Below are 20,505 nucleotides of genomic sequence, written 5' to 3'. Positions count from 1 at the left end.
TTAACAGATGATTCTTGATTTCGTTTTTGTCTCGGGAAAAAAACTGCAAATAAATTATGAGGAAAAAAACCCAAGTGACCAAAAACCCCAACTGAGTGAATCTTCCCCCCCCTGCCCCATTCACCCCCTCGGAAAGCAGTAAAAAGAGACACGGAGCCAGGCCTACAACCACCAAAGGCAACTTTATCGGGGTGTGGAGACAACACCGATCAACAACCCCCCCGGTGGAGGCAGCGAGGGCCTCCAGCCCCCTCGGCCCTGCCCCCCCTCCCCTAGTACCGGGGCTCCCCACCTGCCCCCCCAGTAAACTGAGAGGGGGGTTCATCCCCAGTGAGAGCAATGGGGCATGAATGCTTCCCGGGGGGTGCCCCGACCCTCCAGGGCTCTTTCCCCCCCTTCCCACCTCCTTAGAGGCAGAGGGGTGACCCCCACCCTAGGTCCCCCCGCGGGGGGGGAAGGGAAACAGGGTCGGAGGGACACAACTTCCAGAAGCACTGCTGGGGGAGGGGATAACCAGCAGCGAACCCCCCCGCAAATCGCCTTGTCCCACCCCCCCGGGCTCACTCTCAGGTCACAAATACACCAAGACTCCCCCAGCCCCCCCCCCCCAAGCTCCTCTCTCCAGCCCCCCCGGCCGGCAGTGCCAGCACACGCAGGTACTGGCTGGTGTTACCGGGGGGGGCACACGGGCACGTGTCCCCCACTCCAAACCACCTTCGGGAAAAGCAAGGGTGGGGGGTCCCGGTGCCCCCCCGCTCCCCGCTGCCAGCCCCACATCCCCTCGAGGTGACAAAATGTCCGGTAAAGAAACGGAGCAGCTCTAGCCACGGCGGCACCGCACCGGGCCCCAGCCAGGGCGGACTGCTCTGTCCTCGGGGTTCAGAGGGGAGCAAAGGGCCTGGGGGGTCCGGAGCAGGAGCCCCCGGAGCTCCATGTCACATAATGTCACAGCAGGAATTCTGCTTCCGAGCCTGGGAAGGGAAGGAAAAGGAGCCGGGAAGATGGGCTGAAGCTCCGAGGGGGCAGAGCCCTTCCCACCGCGGGAGGCCGATAAAGACCCGCCCAGAGCCTGGTGGCACAAATCCCACCCCCTCCGCAGGAGCCAGGAACCACCACAGCTGGGATCAGTGTCACCCCCCGCAGAGCCACCACAGCAGGATCAGTGTCACACACCCCATCTTCTCCCCCTGAACTGCCCCAGCTCCAAACTCTGTCACCCCCAGCAGCCCCCTTAGCTGAGCGAGGGGCTGGGGGACCCCGCAGTCAGGTCTGGTCAGCCCAGCTCCCATCCCCCCTGCCCAGGGCAAGGGGTTTGCTCTGCTCTTCACCCCCCCCCAGGACGAGGAGTCCCCCCAGCACTCACGGTTTTGTAGAAGGCTTTGGACTGTGCCCCCAGCACCTCTGACTTGGAGACCAGGTCATCCAGCTTCTCCCCCCGCTCCAGCAGTGACTCCATAGTGTTGTGCTGCCCAAAGTAATAGGCACTGAGCCCCCCTGCTGCCCCCTCAGCCCCCAGCAGGTGATCCAGGTGCCACCATGTCCCCACCAGCCACCCTAGGACGGCCCCCCCCCGGGCACAGCCTCCTCACCAGGATGATTTTGGTCTCATCCAGCTCCGCCTGCACTCGGGTCATCGGATCGGCATCGCGGGGGTTCTCGGAGAGAAACAACACAGTGTGGGCATCCCCACCCATGGGGACACCACAGCCCCACAGCACACCCTGGGGTGTCAGCCATGCTCCCACCTCCAGATCCGGGGTCTGGGGGGGCCATACCTGGTACTTGCTGAGGTACCCGTCCAAGGCGGCGTAGCTGATGGTGGCTGGTGATCCCACGGGCCACTCCGTCCTGCTGACCTGCCTGGAGAACTCATCCAGCACCTGCAGGGTGACAGAGCCACCCCTACTGTCACTACCCAGCTCTGCCCATGCCCACTGGGAGAGGGATTTTCTCTGCAAAAAAGGGTATTTTCCTTCTCCTCCTCATTCCCTTTTGACTGACTGGAGGGAAGGGACAGACAGACACCAAAGTCCCTGGCAAAGGATCAAGTCCCCAGTCATCTCCAGCGCCCAGCCTGGTGGCACCCACCCCGGGTCCCCACACTGGCCCCAGAGCAGGAAAAGGGCACAGCAAGGCTACCATGGGGGCTGGCAGGGAGCCCCCCCCACACCCAGCACAGCCAAGCCCCTGCAGGGCCAGGGGGCTGTGGACCAGCTTGGCTCAGCCCTGACAGCCCCAGGAGAGGAGCACAAAGGTCATTCCCTCGTTCCAGGAGGATCTCAGATCTGAGGATCTCCTGGGATGAGGGAATGACCTTCCTCCTCCAGAGATCCAGAGGAACCCCCCATGCCCCCCTCCCTGAGCACTCACCTTGTCCAGCAAGGTGAAGCAAACCCGCTGTGGGTACTCAGTGTCGGCGATCACGACTCCAGCCAGCCTGTCACCCCGGACGTAGACGTGGCACAGATACTCTGTGGGACACACAAGGGTGGGACACAAGTGGCATCAAGGGAGACCCCTGGAGCCCCCCTCCTCTCCATAGCACCCAGCAGTGTTTCCACCCGTCTCCATGTCTTGGCTCTTCCTAAGCATTTCCTCAGGAAAGTCATGAGGAAAGGTCAAACCCAGCCCAGGTGACAGCTGTACAACCACGGGACAAGGGACATGACAGTGACATTCCTGGCCAGCAAGAGCTGAACCCAAACCCTGGAGAAGACACTTGGGGTCATTTACCAGGGTGTGTAGTGATAGGACAAGGGGCAATGGTTTTGAACTGGAGGAGGATGGGTTTGGGTTGAACACTGGGAAGAAACTCCTCTCTGTGAAGGTGGTGAGACCCTGGCCCAGGCTGCCCAGGGAAGCTGTGGCTGCCCCATCCCTGGCAGTGTTGAAGGGCAGGTTGGATGGGGCTTGGAGCAGCCTGGGCTGGTGGGAGGTGTCCCTGCCCATGCAGGAGGGTTGGGACTAGATGATCTTCAAGGTCTCTTCCAATCCAAAACATTTCTTGATTCTAGGATTCCATGATTCTGATTCCAGGATACTATCATTCTATGATTCCATTATTTTAATAACTAACAACTTATCACAAGCCTTGACTGTTGTTGAAGAGGCTGCAGCCACCACTGCTGGGCCCTGGGGAGGGACATGGGGGGTGGGAGGCTGGGGATGAGATCAGAGCTTGAGGCCCAGAGTCCCAGAGCTGGAGGGAAGAGGGGAAAGATCCCTTGGGAACTGCCACAGCCCTGCATGACAAACCAATCCCAAGGACAGTGAGAGCTGGAAGGTGGCAGGAAGGCAGGGAGACCCCCGGGCTCTGCCTGGCTCAGCCCCCTCCCTCCCACCCCTTCCACCCCCTCCAAGAGCTCTTCCTAGGGCTGGTTTTCCCTCCTGGGAGGTGCAGGAAGGGGCCTGTCCTTACCCTGCTCCTGGACAGAGGCCCTGCTGCCCGGCCCAGAGCGCTCCACGATCAGTTGGCTGGTGAAGGCCATGAACTCCTGCACACTGCAAGGGTTGGAGAACAACTCAGAAATGCAGAATGTTGGGGTGCTTTGGGCTCTGGGCAGAGATGCCAGCTAGAGCTGCAGTCAGAGGCACCACCAGAGCCAGGGAGCCCAGGGGAACTGGATGAGGGGAAACAGCACCAAGTGACAACACAGGAAGTTCCACCTCAACAAGAGAAACTTCTTTTCCTGTGAGGGTGGCAGAGCCCTGGGACAGGCTGCCCAGAGAGGTTGTGGAGCCTCCTTCTCTGGAGACTTTCAAGACCCATCTGGACACGTTCCTGTGTGACCTGCCCTGGGTGTTCCAGCTGCAGTGGGGGGGTTGGATTTGATGATCTCCAGGGGCCCCTTCCAACCCCTATGACTCTATGATCAAGAGGCTTAGAGAGTCTCGTGCAAATCACCCACTTGGCAGAGACTCAAGGTCTGTATGGATAACGGGACCTCAGGAATGCAGGAGGTGAGAAAGAACCAGAGTCAAGAAGGCTGATGGCTGAACCAGTCTGGGGTGGTTGGAGAGGCAGAACTTGTGATGTGGTGTCCTTGAGGTGAACTTAGCTCATGATCATGTCATTAGAGCACTAAAAGTCACACCCCCGGGTCAAAAAGGCCCCTGCCCAGGCGAAGAACCTTCCCCTGAGCACACATGAAGGCAGAAACAGTGATGGAACCAGATCATAACTCCATGGTAATCACTGCCCAAGCACTGTGAGGGGGATGGACATGGAAGGTGACTACCTAGAGCTTGGGGTAGAAATATGTCATGGATAATCTCCTTTGGGGGGTGCTTGATTTGTGGGAAGGCCCAAGCACCCATCTTGGAACAGACCTGACATGAAGAACCATGTCTCCTTCTTAAACGGGGCCCATTTGTCTGCATTTGAGGAGCCACCTTCAAACGGACACACAAGGACATCATGCCCAGTCACTGGGGGGACACGGGTAGACCCAGAGGTCCCCAGGGGTTTGGGCAGGGGATGAAACCCTCCCCCACATCCCCCCTGCCAGGTCTGGCTGGTGGGGACGTGACTTGGGGCCTTCTCCCAAATCCTCCACAAGGCCCAGGAGGTCGTCAGGAGGCTGTGGGACCCCCAGTCACCACTTCGGGGCAACATCCAGGAAAACCCCAAAGCCAGATTTGCTCTGAGCCTGGAAAACATTCCCCAAGCCTTGAAAACATTCCCAGAGCCTGGAAAACATCCCCTGAGCCTGGAAAACATTCCCAGACTTGAGCTCTGTCAAACCAGCTCCTGGTGTGAACCCTCCTCCTCTTCCCCAGCCAAAGCAAAGAAGCCAAAATTCCTGAGCAGGCACAAAACAAACCGGGCCCCAGTGCCACTCTGGGCACACTCGGATTTAGTTGACAAAATTCCCCCCTTACAGTGGGAAAATCTCAGGAAGGGAACCTGCCCCAGCTCAGATTCTGGAGTTTGTTCCCACCTCAGTAGCTCCCGCTCGGGAGCTTCAGGTGATCAAACCTCCTCAGGCACTGATGGGATCAAGGTGGCAGCTCCAGAGCAGGGATTTGCCTCTTGCAGTTCACTGATTCCTCAGGGATTTTGCCTATTCCCCAGCCCAGACACTCCAAGGTCAGACCAGCTGCAAACTCTCAGGCTTCCAGAAGAAAAAAACAGCCCAAAGGTTCCTTGACATCCAACTCCAGCAAGAACCAGAGCGTTATCCCCACACACACCTTCCAGGGCTCTGCTGAATTCCAACATTTCCCAGTATTCCTGGAGGAATCTCTTCCCTCCCACCACATTCCTACCCAGAGGCAGGTTCTCCTGGAAGACACAACCTCCTCAACCCCAGATCCAACCCTGACACTCCAGGAGCTCCACAGTCTGAAAATCCCCACATGCAGCATCTGGAACCCAAACTTTCACTATTTGCACCCAAAATCCCCCCTCCCAGCACCACTGCCACCCCCCGCCTCCCCAGGCACTGGGGCACAGGCAGTCCCCCAACATCCCTGGGACTGATGACCACTGATTCCACCCCCCATTGGTGCCACTGTCCCCAAAACAAGACATTCAGCAAAGGCCCAACCAGCTGCCAGGGAAGCAGCTCCTCCTGCCGCACCACTGGGAATTCGCACCACTGGAAACTGGCACCACTGGGAATTCTGTGGAGCTTTGGCAAAGCCCAGATCTTGTGGTGACTAAGCCCTTTGGGTTTTGAAGAGATTGCTTCACACCCCCCCAGCCCATCCTGGCACAGCTCCCATGTCCCTCTGCCAAGATTTGGCCAAAGAACCATGTTTTCCTCCAACTGGATTGGAATTGCAGAACATGCTGGAGGCTCCATAAAACCTGAGCAGAGTCAGAATTGCTGGAAGGGACCTCTGGAGATCATGAAGTCCAACCCCCCACTAAAGCAGGATCCCCTGGAGAACATTCCACAAGTGGGTTTGGAATATCTCCAGGGAAAGGGACTCCACACCTCCTGGGCAGGCTGTCCCAGGGCTCTGTCACCCCCACTGTAGAGACGTTTCTCCTCACCTTTCAGTGGAACTTCCCATGTCCCACACAGAATCCTCCTGGTTGGAAAGGACCTTGAAGATCATCAAGATCATCACCTAAATCCACCAACCAGAACCTAATCTACCCCTTCAGTGCTTAAATCATGTCCCCGAGCATGTTGCCCCTCGTCCTGTCCCTGGGCACTGCTGAGCAGAGTCTGGCTCCATCCTCCTGCACCCACCCTGAGATACTTCCAGGCATTGAGAAGGTCTCCCCTCAGCCTTCTCCTCTCCAGGATGAACAGTCCCAGCTCTCTCAACCTTTCGTCATCAAAGGAGATGCTCCAATCCCCCAACCATTTTGTTGCCCTCCCCTGGACTCTCTCCAGCAGTTCCCTGTCTCTCTTGAACTGGGCAGCCCAGAACTGGTCCCAGTTCTCCAGATGGGGCCTCACCAGAACAGAGCAGAAGGGCAGGATGACCTCTCTTGACCTCCTGGCCACACTCTTCCTCATGCACCCCAGGATTCCATTGGTCTTCTTGGCCACAAGGGCACATTCCTGGCTCATGCATCATTTACTGTCTACCAGGACTCCCAGATCCTTGTCCCCAGATCTGCTCTCCAGCAGGTCCACCCCTCACCTCTATTGGTGCCTCGTTCCTTCCTCCCCGGGTGCAGGACCCTCCACTTGCACTTGTTGAACCTCACGAGGTTCCTCTGCCCAGCTCTCCAGCCTGTCCAGGTCTCTGGATGGCAGCACAGCCCTCTGCAGCGTCACCACCCCGCCCAGTTTGGTGCCACCAGCTGAGGTCACACCCTGTCCCTTCATCCAGGTCGTTGATGAAAACGTTGAACAAGACCAGAACAAGTATTGACCACTGGGGACACCACAGGCCCCAGCTCGAGTCCCCTCAGTGCGTAATTCCTAAAGCTTTTAGCACCTGGAGAAGGACACAAGCTGCTCCACAACAGGCTCCTTTTTGCCTCCTTTTCCAGCTGTTTAGGAGCAACTGTCGAGCTCCATCACCTCTGAGTGGGACACCTGGATCCAGCCTAAATTCCCTCCCCAAACTGTTGGAATAACCCAAGTGGAGCTCTGCAGGTTGGGAAGAAGGTTAAAATCAGCCCAAAGGCCTCAAAAAATGGGATTGAAGGGACCAAACCTGCTGCAGCACCTGGACACTCAAAAGTCTATGGCACCAGATGGGATTCACCCAATGGTCCTGAGAGAGCTGGCAGAGGAGCTCGCCAAGCCTCCATCACCTACCAACAGGCCTGGAGAACAGGGGAGGTCCCTGATGACTGGAGGCTGGTTAATGTGATCCCATCCACAGAAGGGCCCAAAGAAGGATCCTGGGAACTCTAGGCCTGTCAGCCTGACCTCAGCACCAGGGAAAATCAAGGAGAGGCTCATCCTGAGTGCACTCACATGGCAAGTGCAGGACAGCCGTGGGATCAGGCCCAGCCAGCCTGCTTGACCAACCTGATCTCCTTCTACGATCAGGTGACCCCCCTGGTGGATGAGGGAAGAGCTGTGGACGTTTTCTATCCAGGCTTTGGTAAAGCCTTCGGTACTGTCTCTCACAGCATCTCCTGCAGAAGCTGGTGGCTCAGGGCATAGACAAGTGCACTCTCTGCTGGGTACAAAACTGGCTGGCTGGCCCAGAGAGTCATGGTGAATGGGGTTGGATCCAGCTGGTGGCCAGTCACCAGTGGTGTCTCCCAGGACTCAGTGTTGGGGCCAGTCTTGTTCAATATTAATGACCTAGAAGAGGGAATGAGGTGCTTCCTAAGGAAGTTTGCAGATGACTCAAAGCTGGGGGGACGTATTGTTTTGCTTGAGGGTGGGAAGGCTCTGCAGGGGGACCTGGACAGGCTGGATGGATGGGCTGAGGCCAATGGGATGAGGTTCAACAAGGCCAAGTGCCGGGTCCTGCACTTTGGTCACAACAACCCCATGCAAAGCCACAGGCTTGGGGATGAGTGGTTGGAAAGCTCCACGGTGGACAAGGACCTGGGGGTGCTGTTTGACAGCCGACTTAACATGAGCCAGCAGTGTGCCCAGGTGGCCAAGAAGGCCAAGAGTGTCCTGGCCTGCATCAGGAATAGTGTGGCCAGCAGGAGTAAAGAGGTGATCGTGCCCCTGTACTGTGCACTGGTGAGGCCACACCTCGAGTCCTGTGTGCAGTTCTGGGCCCCTCACTACAAGAGGGATGTCGAGTTGCTGGAGTGTGTCCAGAGGAGCTACCAGGGTGATTAGAGGTCTGAAGAACAAGTCATATGAGGAGAGGCTGAGGGAGCTGGGATTGTTTAGTTTGAAGAAGAAAAAGCTGAGGGGAGACCTCATTGCTCTCTACAACTACTTGAAAGGAGGAGCCTCCCCTGTCCCTGGAGCTGCTGAGGCTCAGAAGGGCCCATCCCAGCACTTGGGGTGTTTCCCTGTGCCCCAATTCCAGCACCCAGGTGATTCACTGGGTCAGCCCCAACCTGCAGGCTCCAGGGGGGGGAAACATATTTCCTTATTTCCTGAGGGGTGTGGCACAGGAAGACCTACCTGGGGTCCTGCCCCCCACACCTCCCCCCAGAAGTGGCTCCAGTGGGTTCATCCCTTTGGAGCAGCCACAGCCCCAGGGACCCTGGAGCCGACCAAGGATCAAAAACCACCCAGAAGATTGTGGGCCCAAGTCCTGGGGTCCTGCCCCTGCCCCACAGAGATCCCCCCCGGGTGATCCACCCCTCGAATCCCCCCCCCAAGATGCCCCCCAGCCCCACCTGGACCTCTGGAAGAAGCTGAAAGTGGAGACATCATAGGCAGCCTTGAGCAGATGGACTTTGGGGTCCCCCTTGTAGAGGACACTGAGGCTGAAGAGCCTCATGGTGGGGCTGCCCTGGGGCGGGGGGGCAGAGGGTGAGGGGGGGCCGGGCAGTGGGATCCCCCCTCAGGACGGGGGGTGCCCCCCCACCTCGCCCCAACCCTTCCTCTGGCCCTTCACCCCAGATCCCTGCGCTCCCCTGATGGGAGTATAACCCAGTTAAGCCACCTCAGCATAACCCAGTTAACCCAGCCCCGAAGCAGCACAATCCAACCACCCCCAGAACAACCCAGTATAACCAGTCCACCCAGTATAACCCACTGCACCGCAGCTGACCCACACGCCCCAGCATAACCGAGTTAAACCAGTGCCCCCCTCCCAGCATAACCAGCCCCCGAGTACAATCCAGCTAACCCAGCCCTGCCCCGGTATGACCCGCCTAACCCAGCCCGGTGTGACCAGTTCCCGCCCGCAGAGCCCCCCTCACCCGCCGCCCCGCAGAACCAGCCCCGCCCTGGTAAAACCAGTCCCCCCGCCGTCCCAGTCCCGCCCTGTCCCCACCCAGCGAGGCCCCTCGCCCCTCGCCCCTCGCCCCTCGCCCCGCTGTCCCCGCTGTCCCCGCGGTACCGGCGGCCCCGGCGGTCCCGGCTGGGAGGAGGCGGCGGCGCCGACTACACCCGGAAGTAGACCCGGACCGAGCGGAAGTGACACCGGCCGCGAAGCAACTGCCACGGGGCCTGCCCCGCTCTGCGCACGCGTCGGCCTCGCCCCGCCCCCCTTGGCCGAGCAACCAATCAGCGCCCGCCTCTCCCCCCGGCCTCGCCCACGTCCGCTCAGCGACCAATCAGCATCACTCGGAGTCATTGGGGCGGGGCTTGTTGGCGGGTCCTCCGGGGGGGGGCGGGGATGCTCCGTCCCGGCGTCCTTTGCGCCGCGGGCGCGTGGCCGGGCGCGGGTGGGACCCCCCGCGTGGGGCGGCGCGAGGCGGGGGGCGGGGCCCTGGGGGGGGCGGGGTCGGGCAGGGCAGGGCAGGGCAGGGCAGGGCAGGGCAGGGCGGGGCAGGGCAGGGCAGGGCGGGCAGGGCGGGCAGGGCAGGGCAGGGTAGGGCAGGGCAGGGCAGGGCGGGGCAGGGCAGGCAGGGCAGGGCAGGGCGGGGCAGGGCAGGGCAGGGCAGGGCAGGGCAGGCAGGGCAGGGCAGGGCAGGGCGGGGCGGGGCAGGGCAGGGCAGGGCAGGGCAGGCAGGGCAGGGCAGGGCAGGGCGGGGCGGGGCGGGGCGGGGCGGGGCGGGGCAGGGCAGGGCAGGGCAGGCAGGGCAGGGCAGGGCAGGGCAGGGCAGGCAGGGCGGGGCGGGGCGGGGCGGGGCAGGGCAGGGCAGGGCAGGGCAGGGCAGGCAGGGTAGGGCAGGGCAGGGCAGGCAGGGCAGGGCAGGGCAGGGCAGGGCAGGGCGGGGCGGGGCAGGGCAGGCAGGGCAGGGGGGGCAGGGCAGGGCAGGGCAGGGCGGGGCGGGGCAGGGGGGGCAGGGCAGGGCAGGCAGGGCAGGGCGGGGCGGGGCAGGGGGGGCAGGGCAGGGCGGGGCGGGGCAGGGCGGGGCAGGGCGGGGCAGGGCGGGGCAGGGCAGGGCTGGGCAGGGCAGGCAGGGCAGGGCAGGGCAGGGCGGGGCGGGGCAGGGCGGGGCAGGGCGGGCAGGGCAGGGCGGGCAGGGCAGGGCAGGGCGGGGCGGGGCGGGGCAGGGCAGGGCAGGGCAGGGCAGGGCAGGGCGGGCAGGGCAGAGCAGGGCAGGGCGGGCAGGGCAGGGCAGGGCAGGCAGGGCGGGCAGGGCAGGGCAGGGCGGGCAGGGCAGAGCAGGGCAGGGCGGGCAGGGTAGGGCGGGCAGGGTAGGGCAGGGCAGGCAGGGCGGGCAGGGCAGGGCAGGGCGGGCAGGGTAGGGCAGGGCAGGGCAGGGCAGGGCAGGGCGGGCAGGGCGGGGCAGGGCAGGGCAGGGCAGGGCAGGCAGGGCAGGGGGGGCAGGGCAGGGCAGGCAGGGCAGGGCAGGGCAGGCAGGGCGGGGCAGGGCAGGGCGGGCAGGGCAGGGCAGGCAGGGCAGGCAGGGCAGGGCACGGCAGGCAGGGCGGGCAGGGCAGGGCAGGGCAGGGCGGGGCGGGGCGGGGCAGGGCAGGGCAGGGCAGGGCAGGCAGGGCGGGCAGGGCAGAGCAGGGCGGGCAGGGCAGGGCAGGGCAGGGCAGGCAGGGCGGGCAGGGCAGGGCAGGGCGGGCAGGGCAGAGCAGGGCAGGGCGGGCAGGGCAGGGCGGGCAGGGTAGGGCGGGCAGGGTAGGGCAGGGCAGGCAGGGCGGGCAGGGCAGGGCAGGGCGGGCAGGGTAGGGCAGGGCAGGGTAGGGCAGGGCAGGGCGGGCAGGGCGGGGCAGGGCAGGGCAGGGCAGGGCAGGCAGGGCAGGGGGGGCAGGGCAGGGCAGGCAGGGCAGGGCAGGGCAGGCAGGGCGGGGCAGGGCAGGGCAGGGCAGGCAGGGCAGGCAGGGCAGGGCAGGGTAGGGCAGGGCAGGCAGGGCAGGGCAGGGCAGGGCAGGGCGGGCAGGGCCAGGCGGGCAGGGCAGGGCAGGGCAGGGCAGGGCAGGGCAGGGCAGGGCGGGGCGGGGCAGGGCAGGGCAGGGCGGGCAGGGCCAGGCGGGCAGGGCCAGGCGGGCAGGGCAGGGCAGGGCAGGGCGGGCAGGGCAGGGCGGGCAGGGTAGGGTAGGGCGGGCAGGGCAGGGCAGGGCAGGGCGGGCAGGGCCAGGCGGGCAGGGCAGGGCAGGGCAGGGCAGGGCTCCCCTGCCGGGCTGTTATGCCCTGGGCGGGGCCTCTGTGTGGGTCGAGGACTGGGCTGTCCCCTCCTCCCCGTGGTGGGGCCCACGCTGGGGGTGCCCCCCCCGAGACCCGCAGACCCCTCTGGGAGTCGGGGGTCTCTTGGTGAGACCCTGGGGGCCACCCGTGGCTGTGGGTGCCCCCCAGGTGCCCCTTCAGGGTGGGAACAAGGTGCTGTGGGGTGGCCCGGACCTCCCCCAGCCCCTGCGGTGCCACCGCACAACCCTCTGCCTTCCCCAGACCCCCTCGTTCCTTCAGGATGTTGCCACCCCTTTGGTGTCCCCTTGGACACCAGGGGCTTATCAGGATCCCCATAATGGTGACTCCCCCACCCGTGGCCAACAACTGGGGGTCACCGTGTCCCTGCCCCCCCAAAACCAGCAGTTCTCCAGCATCCACAGCCAGAGAGTTCCGCAGCCTGGGGGCACGTTGTGCTCCCCAGTGCCCCCTGGCCCTAAGGGGGTGGCCTTGTCACCTTTGTCACCGAGCTACCGGCCCCTCGGTCACCATGGGAGCAGGTGTCGTTGCTAAGCCTGGTGGAGTGCTTGGCCACGGCCGCGAGGCCATCGAGCCGTTGATATGACAACTGCAGCGGGGACACGGGCGGCCCAGGGCGGGGTGGCTTCGTGTGACGGGGCCAGCGGCCCCCGGCCAACCCCTCGCTGTCACCCTGGGACTTCCCCGCTGGCCGCAGGGACCCACCAGGCTGGGGACCCCCCACCACACCCCAAAACGCACCCCACTTACCGGGGACAACAGCGTCACCCGCGTCCCCCCCCAACCTTGACGTCGAGGATGTGGGGCGAGATGACCAAGGTCCCTAGGGTGCTGGACCCCTCCGCGTGAGGAGGGGGTGGACGCAGCCGGGACCCCCCCTCAGCGGGCATCGGATGAGCTAGAAGAGGCGAAGGTGGAGCAAAGCCCCGGGGCGCGCAGGACGGAGCAGCCCAGCGCCAGGACGGGGAGCGGGGCTGACACTCCGGGCCAGGCAGCACCGCAGCGGGGGGCCGGGGGGTCCCACCGGGGGCCCAGCAGCCGTGGGGGGGCTGGCTCGGCCCGCCCCCAGTGCTGCCCCCATGCTGGATCACCGAGCCAGGATGGAGAGTGGCAGGAAGGAGAAGGTGAGGCCACCGGCGTGGGGGGCACGTACTGCCTGGGGTGGTCCCTGTTGGGGGTGGGGGTGGCTGGGAGGGGACGACAGCGGCACTGGGGACACAGCTGCATGGTTGGGGGGCAGCCCCAATGTGCCCAGCAGGTCCCTGAGGTCACTCCTGGGGGAGGGACTCGGTGCTGTGAAGGGCTCTGCTGTTCAGTGGGTGAGGTTTCGCTCCATCCCTGTCCTCATGTCCCCATCCCCGTGTCCCTGCCCCGCATCACCACTGAGGACTCAGGAACATCTGTGTGTCCACACTGCCTGGCTGGGGTATCCCTGGCATCGCCCCTGGCATCGTGGTGGCTGCTGTCCCCCAGATGATATGGGGTCACCTCCTCCTGGTTGTCACCGAGGCACCCCAGGGGACAGCACCCAACTTTCAGCTGGGGGCGGCTGCTCCTGTCACCTCTTCTGGGTGGATGAAGCTCATGGGAATGTGGGTGAGGACAGGGAGATACCCCCCTGCTGCAGGCTGGGACAGCCAGGGGACACTGAGGGGACATGACATGTGGCACGCCTGGGGGCAGAGTTGGGCACCACTGGCCACCACAGCCCTTGACCACATGATCCCAGCCTCATCCTCCTGGTGGGATGAGGATGAACAGTTACTTTGGGAAGCCAAGAGCCAGCTTTGGACACATGGAAAGAACCAGATCCGCTGGGGAAGAGCCAAATCCCACCAGGAAGAGCCAAATCCTGCTGAAGAAGAGCCAGAGCCTGCTGAGGAAGATCCACATCCCACCAGGAAGAGCAAGCCCTCCATTTCAGCCATGAGAAGAGAGACGAGTTGGGCATGTGGTGCCTGAGATGGAAAATTGTTGGAGCGCTAAAACTATAAATCCTGGAGTGTCACCTCAGAGCTGGCCCAGGCCTGGGACCCTGGGACAGGTGGCACTGCTGTGGGGAGGGGGGTCTGGGTGCTGGATCCTCCCATCAGGTCAGATGGTTGGATCTGGCTCCTGGCTTTTCCTGGCAGGACTTTCCCGGCTGCGCACCTGGGACAGCAAACCTGGTTGTGCAGCTGCCTGGCACTGTTCGGGGGGGGGCTGGTGACATCCCCTGGCATGGTAACACCTCGTCTTGTGTGATGGCACCTCGGAGGGTCTGGGGTTAACAGAGCCCCCGGGCCAGCGCCAGGAGGGACCTTGGGGTGCCAGGACTCCCCGGTGCTGCCTGAGCTCCCCAGCTCTGCGGCACAAGGAGTGTTGTGGGGTGACCCCCAACTCGGGGGCTTGGAAGGTGCCCCATGGGAGTCAGGGTGAGCAGCACAAGTTTGGTGGGAGCTCTGCCCGTGCCACCGTCATCCCAACCACATCCCAGAGCCCTTCCCAGACCTCTCAACCCCCCCGGCCCCGCAACACGGTGCCCGCAGCAGCAGCCGCGGGGGAAGCGCCGGTGGGAGCACGGGAGGAGGCACCGGGCACTAATGAGGCCCTCAATGCCGCCGGTCCAGCTGCCGCCAGAGCTGCCTCCCGCAGGACTCACCGGGCCTAATGGCGGCCAGGCCAGCAGCCGGGGTTGCTACGGGAAAGGTAGAGAGAGGCTGTTGCTGCCGGGAGCTTCCCAGGGCAGCATTCCTGATGTGCTTTGGGATATCAACACGGGAAGAACATGGAGCTCCTAGAGAGGGTCCAGAGGAGTCACGGAAATGATGGGAGGGCTGGAGCAGCTCTGCTGTGGAGCCAGGCTGGGAGGGTTGGGGTGTTCAGCCTGGAGAATAGAAGGCTCCAGGGAGACCTTAGAGCAGCTTCCAGTGCCTGAAGGGGCTCCAGGAAAGCTGGGGAGGGGCTTGGGACAAGGGCAGGGAGGGATGGGATGAGGGGGATGGATGAAAACTGGGAGAGGGAGATGGAGGTTGGAGATGAGGAGGGAATTGTTGGCTGTGAGGGTGGTGAGAGCCTGGCCCAGGTTGCCCAGGGAAGCTGTGGCTGCCCCATCCCTGGCAGTGTTGAAGGGCAGGTTGGATGGGGCTTGGAGCAGCCTGGGCTGGTGGGAGGTGTCCCTGCTCATGCAGGGGGTGGGACTAGATGATCTTGAAGGTCCCTTCCAACCCAAACCATCCCATGATTCTATTCTATCCTGGCCCCCATTCGAGCCAGTAGTGCTGGTGGAAAATGGCACCCATGGTTCCAGGGGATACAGGGAGAGGGACGCTGCTGTGGGAGGGTCCTCCTTGCACGTGGTCCCATGTCCCATGTCCAAGCTCCTGATGAAGTCACTGGGAGCTCCTTGCTGGGAAAAAACCCAGGATTCAGTGGAATAGGGGGTCCCAGGCTGCTGGGCCCAGTCTTGCTGGAGTCATGCCAGCCTCAAAGCCACAGGTGGGAAATGAAGTGGTTGAAGGTGCTGGTGCAGGGACACCTGGGCCAGGATGGGATGTGGGCTTCCAGGGCTTCAGGGATTCACCACTGGGATAGTGGAGAAGTGGGACAAGATGGCTTAGGGTGCCTGGGTGCCTACGGGCAAAGCCAGGAAGGAAAATGTGGATTCTTGAGTGTGACTCAGGCCATCTGGATGCTGTGTCATTGTCCTTGGCTGATGCCATCCCTCCCACTGCAGGTGGAGCAGATCCTGTCGGAATTCCGGCTGAAGGAAGAGGACCTCAAGAAGGTGATGTACCGCATGCAGAAGGAGATGGACCGGGGGCTGAAGCTGGAGACCCACGAGGAAGCTTCTGTCAAGATGCTGCCCACCTACGTCCGCTCCACACCCGAGGGCTCCGGTACGGGGCTGGTGGTGACGTTCCCGGTCCTTGGCCATGTCACCTCTTCCCTGGAGCTTGGGGTGGGAGGTTGAGACCCCTCCCCTGAGCTGGTCACCTTGTGTCCCCTCCCCCCGGGCTTTGCAGAAGTGGGAGATTTCCTGTCGCTGGACCTGGGGGGCACCAACTTCCGAGTGATGCTGGTGAAAGTGGGCGAGGGGGAGGAGGGGCAGTGGAAGGTGAAGACCAAGCACCAGATGTACTCCATCCCTGAGGATGCCATGACAGGCACGGCCGAGATGGTGAGCGGGGCCCGTGGGGACATCCTGTCCCCTCCTGCATGGTCCAGGGCACCAGGCAGGGGACATCGGGGGGACATTGAGGGGGACACCCCTCCACCCTGTGGCTGGCAGATGGGGGGGGGAGGGTTTGGGGGACCCGTGGTGGGAACAGTAGACATGGTGGGGGGACGCCTCTTGTCTCTTCAGCTGGCAAAGGCTGGGGGTGACAGAGTTTGGGGGACCCCTGGTGGGGACAGTGGCCAAGGGAGGATGGCTCCACTTTCTCTCTTCCAGCTTTTTGACTATATCTCCGAGTGTATCTCTGATTTCCTGGACAAGCACCAGATGAAGCACAAAAAGCTGCCCCTGGGCTTCACCTTCTCCTTCCCTGTGCGGCACGAGGATATTGACAAGGTGAGGGGGTGACTGGGTGGCACTGGGGTGACCCCAGAACCCCCTACACCCACAGCCACGTTTGGGTCTTCTCATGGCTCCAGGGCATCCTCCTCAACTGGACCAAGGGATTCAAGGCCTCAGGAGCAGAAGGGAACAATGTGGTGGGACTCCTGAGGGACGCCATCAAACGGCGAGGGGTGAGATGGTGGCACCAGTGCTGCAGTGTGGGGGGACACCCCAGGAGACAAGGCCACCTCAGCCCCCCCATCCTTCAGAAGGGTCATTCCACGTGTGTGTGTGTGACCTGTGTGTGTGTGTCCTCACCCTTGGGGATACCCCCCCCAAACTGTCCTGCTGTGGAACAGCCTGGACCCCTGGCATGACCCCCATGGTCCCTGTGCCCTCCCCAGGACTTTGAGATGGACGTGGTGGCGATGGTGAACGACACGGTGGCCACAATGATCTCCTGCTACTATGAAGATCACCGGTGCGAGGTTGGGATGATTGTGGGTAAGATGTCCCCTTCCCACAGGGACATGCAGCTGGAGAGGGGGGGACCCTGCCCACCACTCCCTGGCCCTGCTGCCAGTGGGGCTGGTCCTTTGGGGGATACAGCAAGGACAGGGGGTACACAGAAAGGACAGCAGTGTGGCAGTAGCAGAGGCCATCTCCCCATCTGTGGACAGCCACTAGAAGAGGCCTCCAGGAGTGCTGGGGGAGGGGTTGGACCCCACAGGCTCCATCGCCCCCCAGCCCCACACACCATGGCCACCTGGGCTCCCCACCCCAGCTCTGCTGTTGCTTGGCTGGGATGTTTGTCAACTCCTCTGGAGCCCCTGAAACCCCACAGTGGCCATCCCCAACACCCACTGGGGACAATCAGACCGGGCTGCCACCAGGGACCTAAGGATCACAACAGGGCTGAGTGTCCCCATCCACATGCTCCCAGCCCTGGTCCCTGTGGTCACACCTCTGGTCCCCATGGCCCCACCCCTGGTCCTGTGGTGCCACTCCCGGTTCCCCGGCAGGGACGGGCTGCAACGCCTGCTACATGGAGGAGATGCAGAACGTGGAGCTGGTGGAGGGGGACGAGGGTCGGATGTGTGTGAACACGGAGTGGGGGGCGTTTGGCGCCTCAGGGGAGCTGGACGAGTTCCTGCTGGAGTACGACCGCGTGGTGGACGAGACCTCACTTAACCCCGGTCAGCAACTGTAAGGAATAGGGCAGAGCCGGTCCCTCTGGGTGTCCCCTGCTGTCCCCTCTTCCCTTCATCCCACCCTGCTCCTTCCAACCACTCAGCTGAGGCCAGGGCAGCTCATCATCATCATCATGGAATGGGTTGGGTTGGGAGTGGAAGGGACCTTCAAGATCATCTAGATCCAACCCCCTGCATGGGCAGGGACACCTCCCACCAGCCCAGGCTGCTCCAAGCCCCATCCAACCTGCCCTTCAACACTGCCAGGGATGGGGCAGCCACAGCTTCCCTGGGCAGCCTGGGCCAGGGTCTCACAAATCCTCACAGCCCAGAATTTCTCCCTCAGATCTCACCTCCCATCTCCCCTCTTGCAGCTGGAAACCCTTCCCCCTCATCACATCCCTCCCTGCCCTTGTCCCCAGTCCCTCCCCAGCTTTCCTGGAGCCCCTTCAGGCATTGGAAGGCCACCAGTGGGGAGACAGTCCCTCACCCCTGTGCCCAGGGCTGCACCCAGCAAGGGTGGGGGAGCAAGAAAGTGGGGGTGCCATGGGATGTGACCCCCAAAAATCCTGCTTCTGATGCCCCCCCAACCTCTGTGTGTGTGTGTCCCCCCAGCTACGAGAAGATCATTGGGGGGAAATACATGGGGGAGATCGTGCGGCTGGTGCTGCTGCGGCTGGTGGACGAGGACCTGCTGTTCAACGGCGCCGCTTCCGAGAAGCTCAAGACCCGCGGGAGCTTCGAGACCCGCTTCGTGTCACAGATCGAGAGGTGGGGGGGACGCACCCCTCGACCGGGCCAGCACTCCAAAGGGGGCAGGAGCACGAGGGGTCTGTCCAAGCCCCCCACATCAACCTACTCCGAGTGTTCCATATCGGGGTCCCCCATCCTGTCACGCCCCCCCAGGCCCCTACACCTGCCCCATATCGGGGCCCCCCATCCTGTCATTCCCCCCAGCCCCACCAGGGATCCCCGTATGCCCCCGCCGTCTGACTCCCCTCTTTCCCCATCCCAGTGACTCTGGTGACCGCAAGCAGATCTACAACATCCTGACGGGCTTTGAGCTGCTGCCCTCGGGGACAGACTGTGACATCGTGCGCATGGTCTGCGAGAGCGTCTCCACCCGTGCTGCCCAGATGTGCTCGGCTGGGCTGGCCGGGGTCATCAACCGCATGAGGGAGAGCAGGAGCCAGGAGACCCTCAAGATCACGGTGGGGGTCGATGGATCAGTCTACAAGCTCCATCCCAGGTGAGGATTCCTGGGGCTCTTCCACCGCCGGCCACACTTTGAGCTTGGGGAAGAGAAGGACCTGGGGGTGCTGGTCACAGCAGCTGAACATGAGCCAGTGTGTGCCCAGGTGGCCAGGAAGGCCACCAGCACCCTGGCTGGTGTCAGCAGCAGTGTGGCCAGCAGGAGCAGGGCAGGATTGTCCCCCTGTGCTGGGCACTGGTGAGGGGGCACCTGGAATCCTGGGGTCAGTTTTGGGGCAGAAAGGGGACATAGAGGGGCTGGAGGGTGTCCAGAGAAGGGCAACAGAGCTGGAGAAATGGCTGGAGAACAAGAAGGCTCTGGAGAACTTGTGAGGAGCAGCTGAGGGAGCTGGGGGTGTCCAGCCTGGAGAGGAGGAGGCTGAGGGGAGACCTTCTGCTCTGCAACTGCCTGAGAGGAGGTTGGAGCCAGGGGGGGATCGGGCTCTGCTCCCCAGGAACAAGGGATGGGACAGAGGAAACAGCCTCAGGTTGCCCAGGGGAGGTTCAGGTTGGATCTTGGGAACAGTTTCTCCATGGAAAGGGTTGTCAGGGCCTGGCCTAGGCTGCCCAGGGCAGGGGGGCAGTCCCCATCCCTGGAGGGGTTTCCAAGCCTTGGAGATGGTGCTGAGGGACATGGGCTGGTGGGGACTGGGCAGGGCTGGGTGAGCGGGTGGACTTGGTGATCTTTGGATGAGGTTGAGGAGATCATTCTAGATGGAGGTTGGAATAATTTTTTTCCTGTGAGGGCGGTGAGACCCTGGCCCAGGTTGCCCAGGGAAGCTGTGGCTGCCCCATCCCTGGCAGTGTTGAAGGGCAGGTTGGATGGGGCTTGGAGCAGCCTGGGCTGGTGGGAGGTGTCCCTGCCCATGCAGGGGGTGGGACTGGATGGGCTTTGAGGTCCCTCCAACTTCACCCACTCTGGGCTCAGATGATCCCCAGCTCTTCCACACCTTTTCCAACCCATCCACTGTTCCCCTCTTCCCCAACCAGTGACCCCCATGTTTTTCCCCTCCCCCGTTTCTCCTGCAGCTTCAAGGACCGTTTCCACGCCACGGTGCGGCAGCTCACGCCCGGCTGCGACATCACCTTCATTCAGTCCGAGGAAGGCAGCGGGCGCGGGGCCGCCCTCATCTCGGCCGTGGCCTGCAAGATGGCCTGCATGATGGGCCAGTGAGCCCGGACTCCGGGAGGAGGAGGAGGAGGAAGATGGAGGGGGCAGGAGGCTGAGGATCCCGCTCGGAGCTCAACCAGGGACGCGGGATTTGCCACCGGTGGAGCCGGTTCCTTGACCCCCCAATAAACGGGGTTTGTGGGGACACCTCCTGCGGGGCTGCGCCAGACACAGCTCCTCCGTGACCCCCCATGTCTGGGGGGGGCAGCTGAGGGTCTTTACCCAGCCTGTGTCCCCCTGAGAGATCAGGGGGTGGTTTGGGGGGGCTGTTTGGGGGTCATTGGGGTGGTGGGCTGTGGGTTTTGGGGGATCCCCCCATCTTGTCAACGCAACAGGGACAGGATGGGGGCAGAGGAAGGGGGCACAGACCCCCACCAAGAGCTGCCTCCTCATTCCAGCAGCAGCACCCCAAAAACCAGCTGGTTCCAGGCCACCCTAAAGAGGGGGGCACAGGGGTGACCCCCCCCCCGGGGCTCTTCCAGTGGGCGTCACAGCTCAGCCCCCTTCCCAAGCAGCCAAAAAATGTCACACCCCCCCTCTGGTGACACCCAGGTTTGGCCTGGTCACTCCCCCACACCCCACACCCCACTGAGCTGAGGGTGATAAGGGGGAGTTAAAAACCTGGGTGCCCTGGGGGACCCCCTGGCCCATGGTTGTGATGGGGGTGGTGAGTGTGGGTGGGGACACCCCCAGGAGCTGGGTGTGGGGCACCCTTGGGGGGTGTTGGGTCCCCTGGGGGGTGTGGA

General features: G+C 63.1%; 2 protein-coding genes across 2 annotated transcripts; one reads left to right on the top strand and one right to left on the bottom strand.

The window, feature by feature from the left end:
* Positions 1-617: 617 nt before the first annotated feature.
* On the bottom strand, positions 618-9,488 carry YKT6 (YKT6 v-SNARE homolog). Its single transcript, XM_051640738.1, has 8 exons — positions 9,403-9,488; positions 8,735-8,850; positions 3,419-3,501; positions 2,371-2,471; positions 1,776-1,880; positions 1,590-1,655; positions 1,364-1,465; positions 618-971 (listed from the first exon to the last, which is right to left on the bottom strand). The coding sequence occupies exons 2-8, from the start codon at positions 8,836-8,838 to the stop codon at positions 936-938; spliced, it is 597 nt and encodes a 198-aa protein (XP_051496698.1). The 5' UTR covers positions 8,839-8,850; positions 9,403-9,488; the 3' UTR covers positions 618-935.
* A 3,180-nt stretch (positions 9,489-12,668) lies between these two features.
* GCK (glucokinase) lies at positions 12,669-19,885 on the top strand. Its single transcript, XM_051640671.1, has 10 exons — positions 12,669-12,731; positions 15,323-15,485; positions 15,612-15,766; positions 16,040-16,159; positions 16,243-16,338; positions 16,552-16,651; positions 17,170-17,353; positions 17,953-18,108; positions 18,353-18,586; positions 19,618-19,885. Exons 1-10 carry the CDS (start codon positions 12,687-12,689, stop codon positions 19,760-19,762), a joined length of 1,398 nt encoding a protein of 465 aa, XP_051496631.1. The 5' UTR covers positions 12,669-12,686; the 3' UTR covers positions 19,763-19,885.
* Positions 19,886-20,505: the final 620 nt, after the last annotated feature.

The sequence above is a fragment of the Apus apus genome, chromosome 26 (genome assembly GCF_020740795.1).
Source record: "Apus apus isolate bApuApu2 chromosome 26, bApuApu2.pri.cur, whole genome shotgun sequence".
In the NCBI taxonomy this organism is placed as follows: Eukaryota; Metazoa; Chordata; class Aves; order Apodiformes; family Apodidae; genus Apus; species Apus apus.
This window is presented reverse-complemented; position numbering and strand designations above follow the sequence as displayed.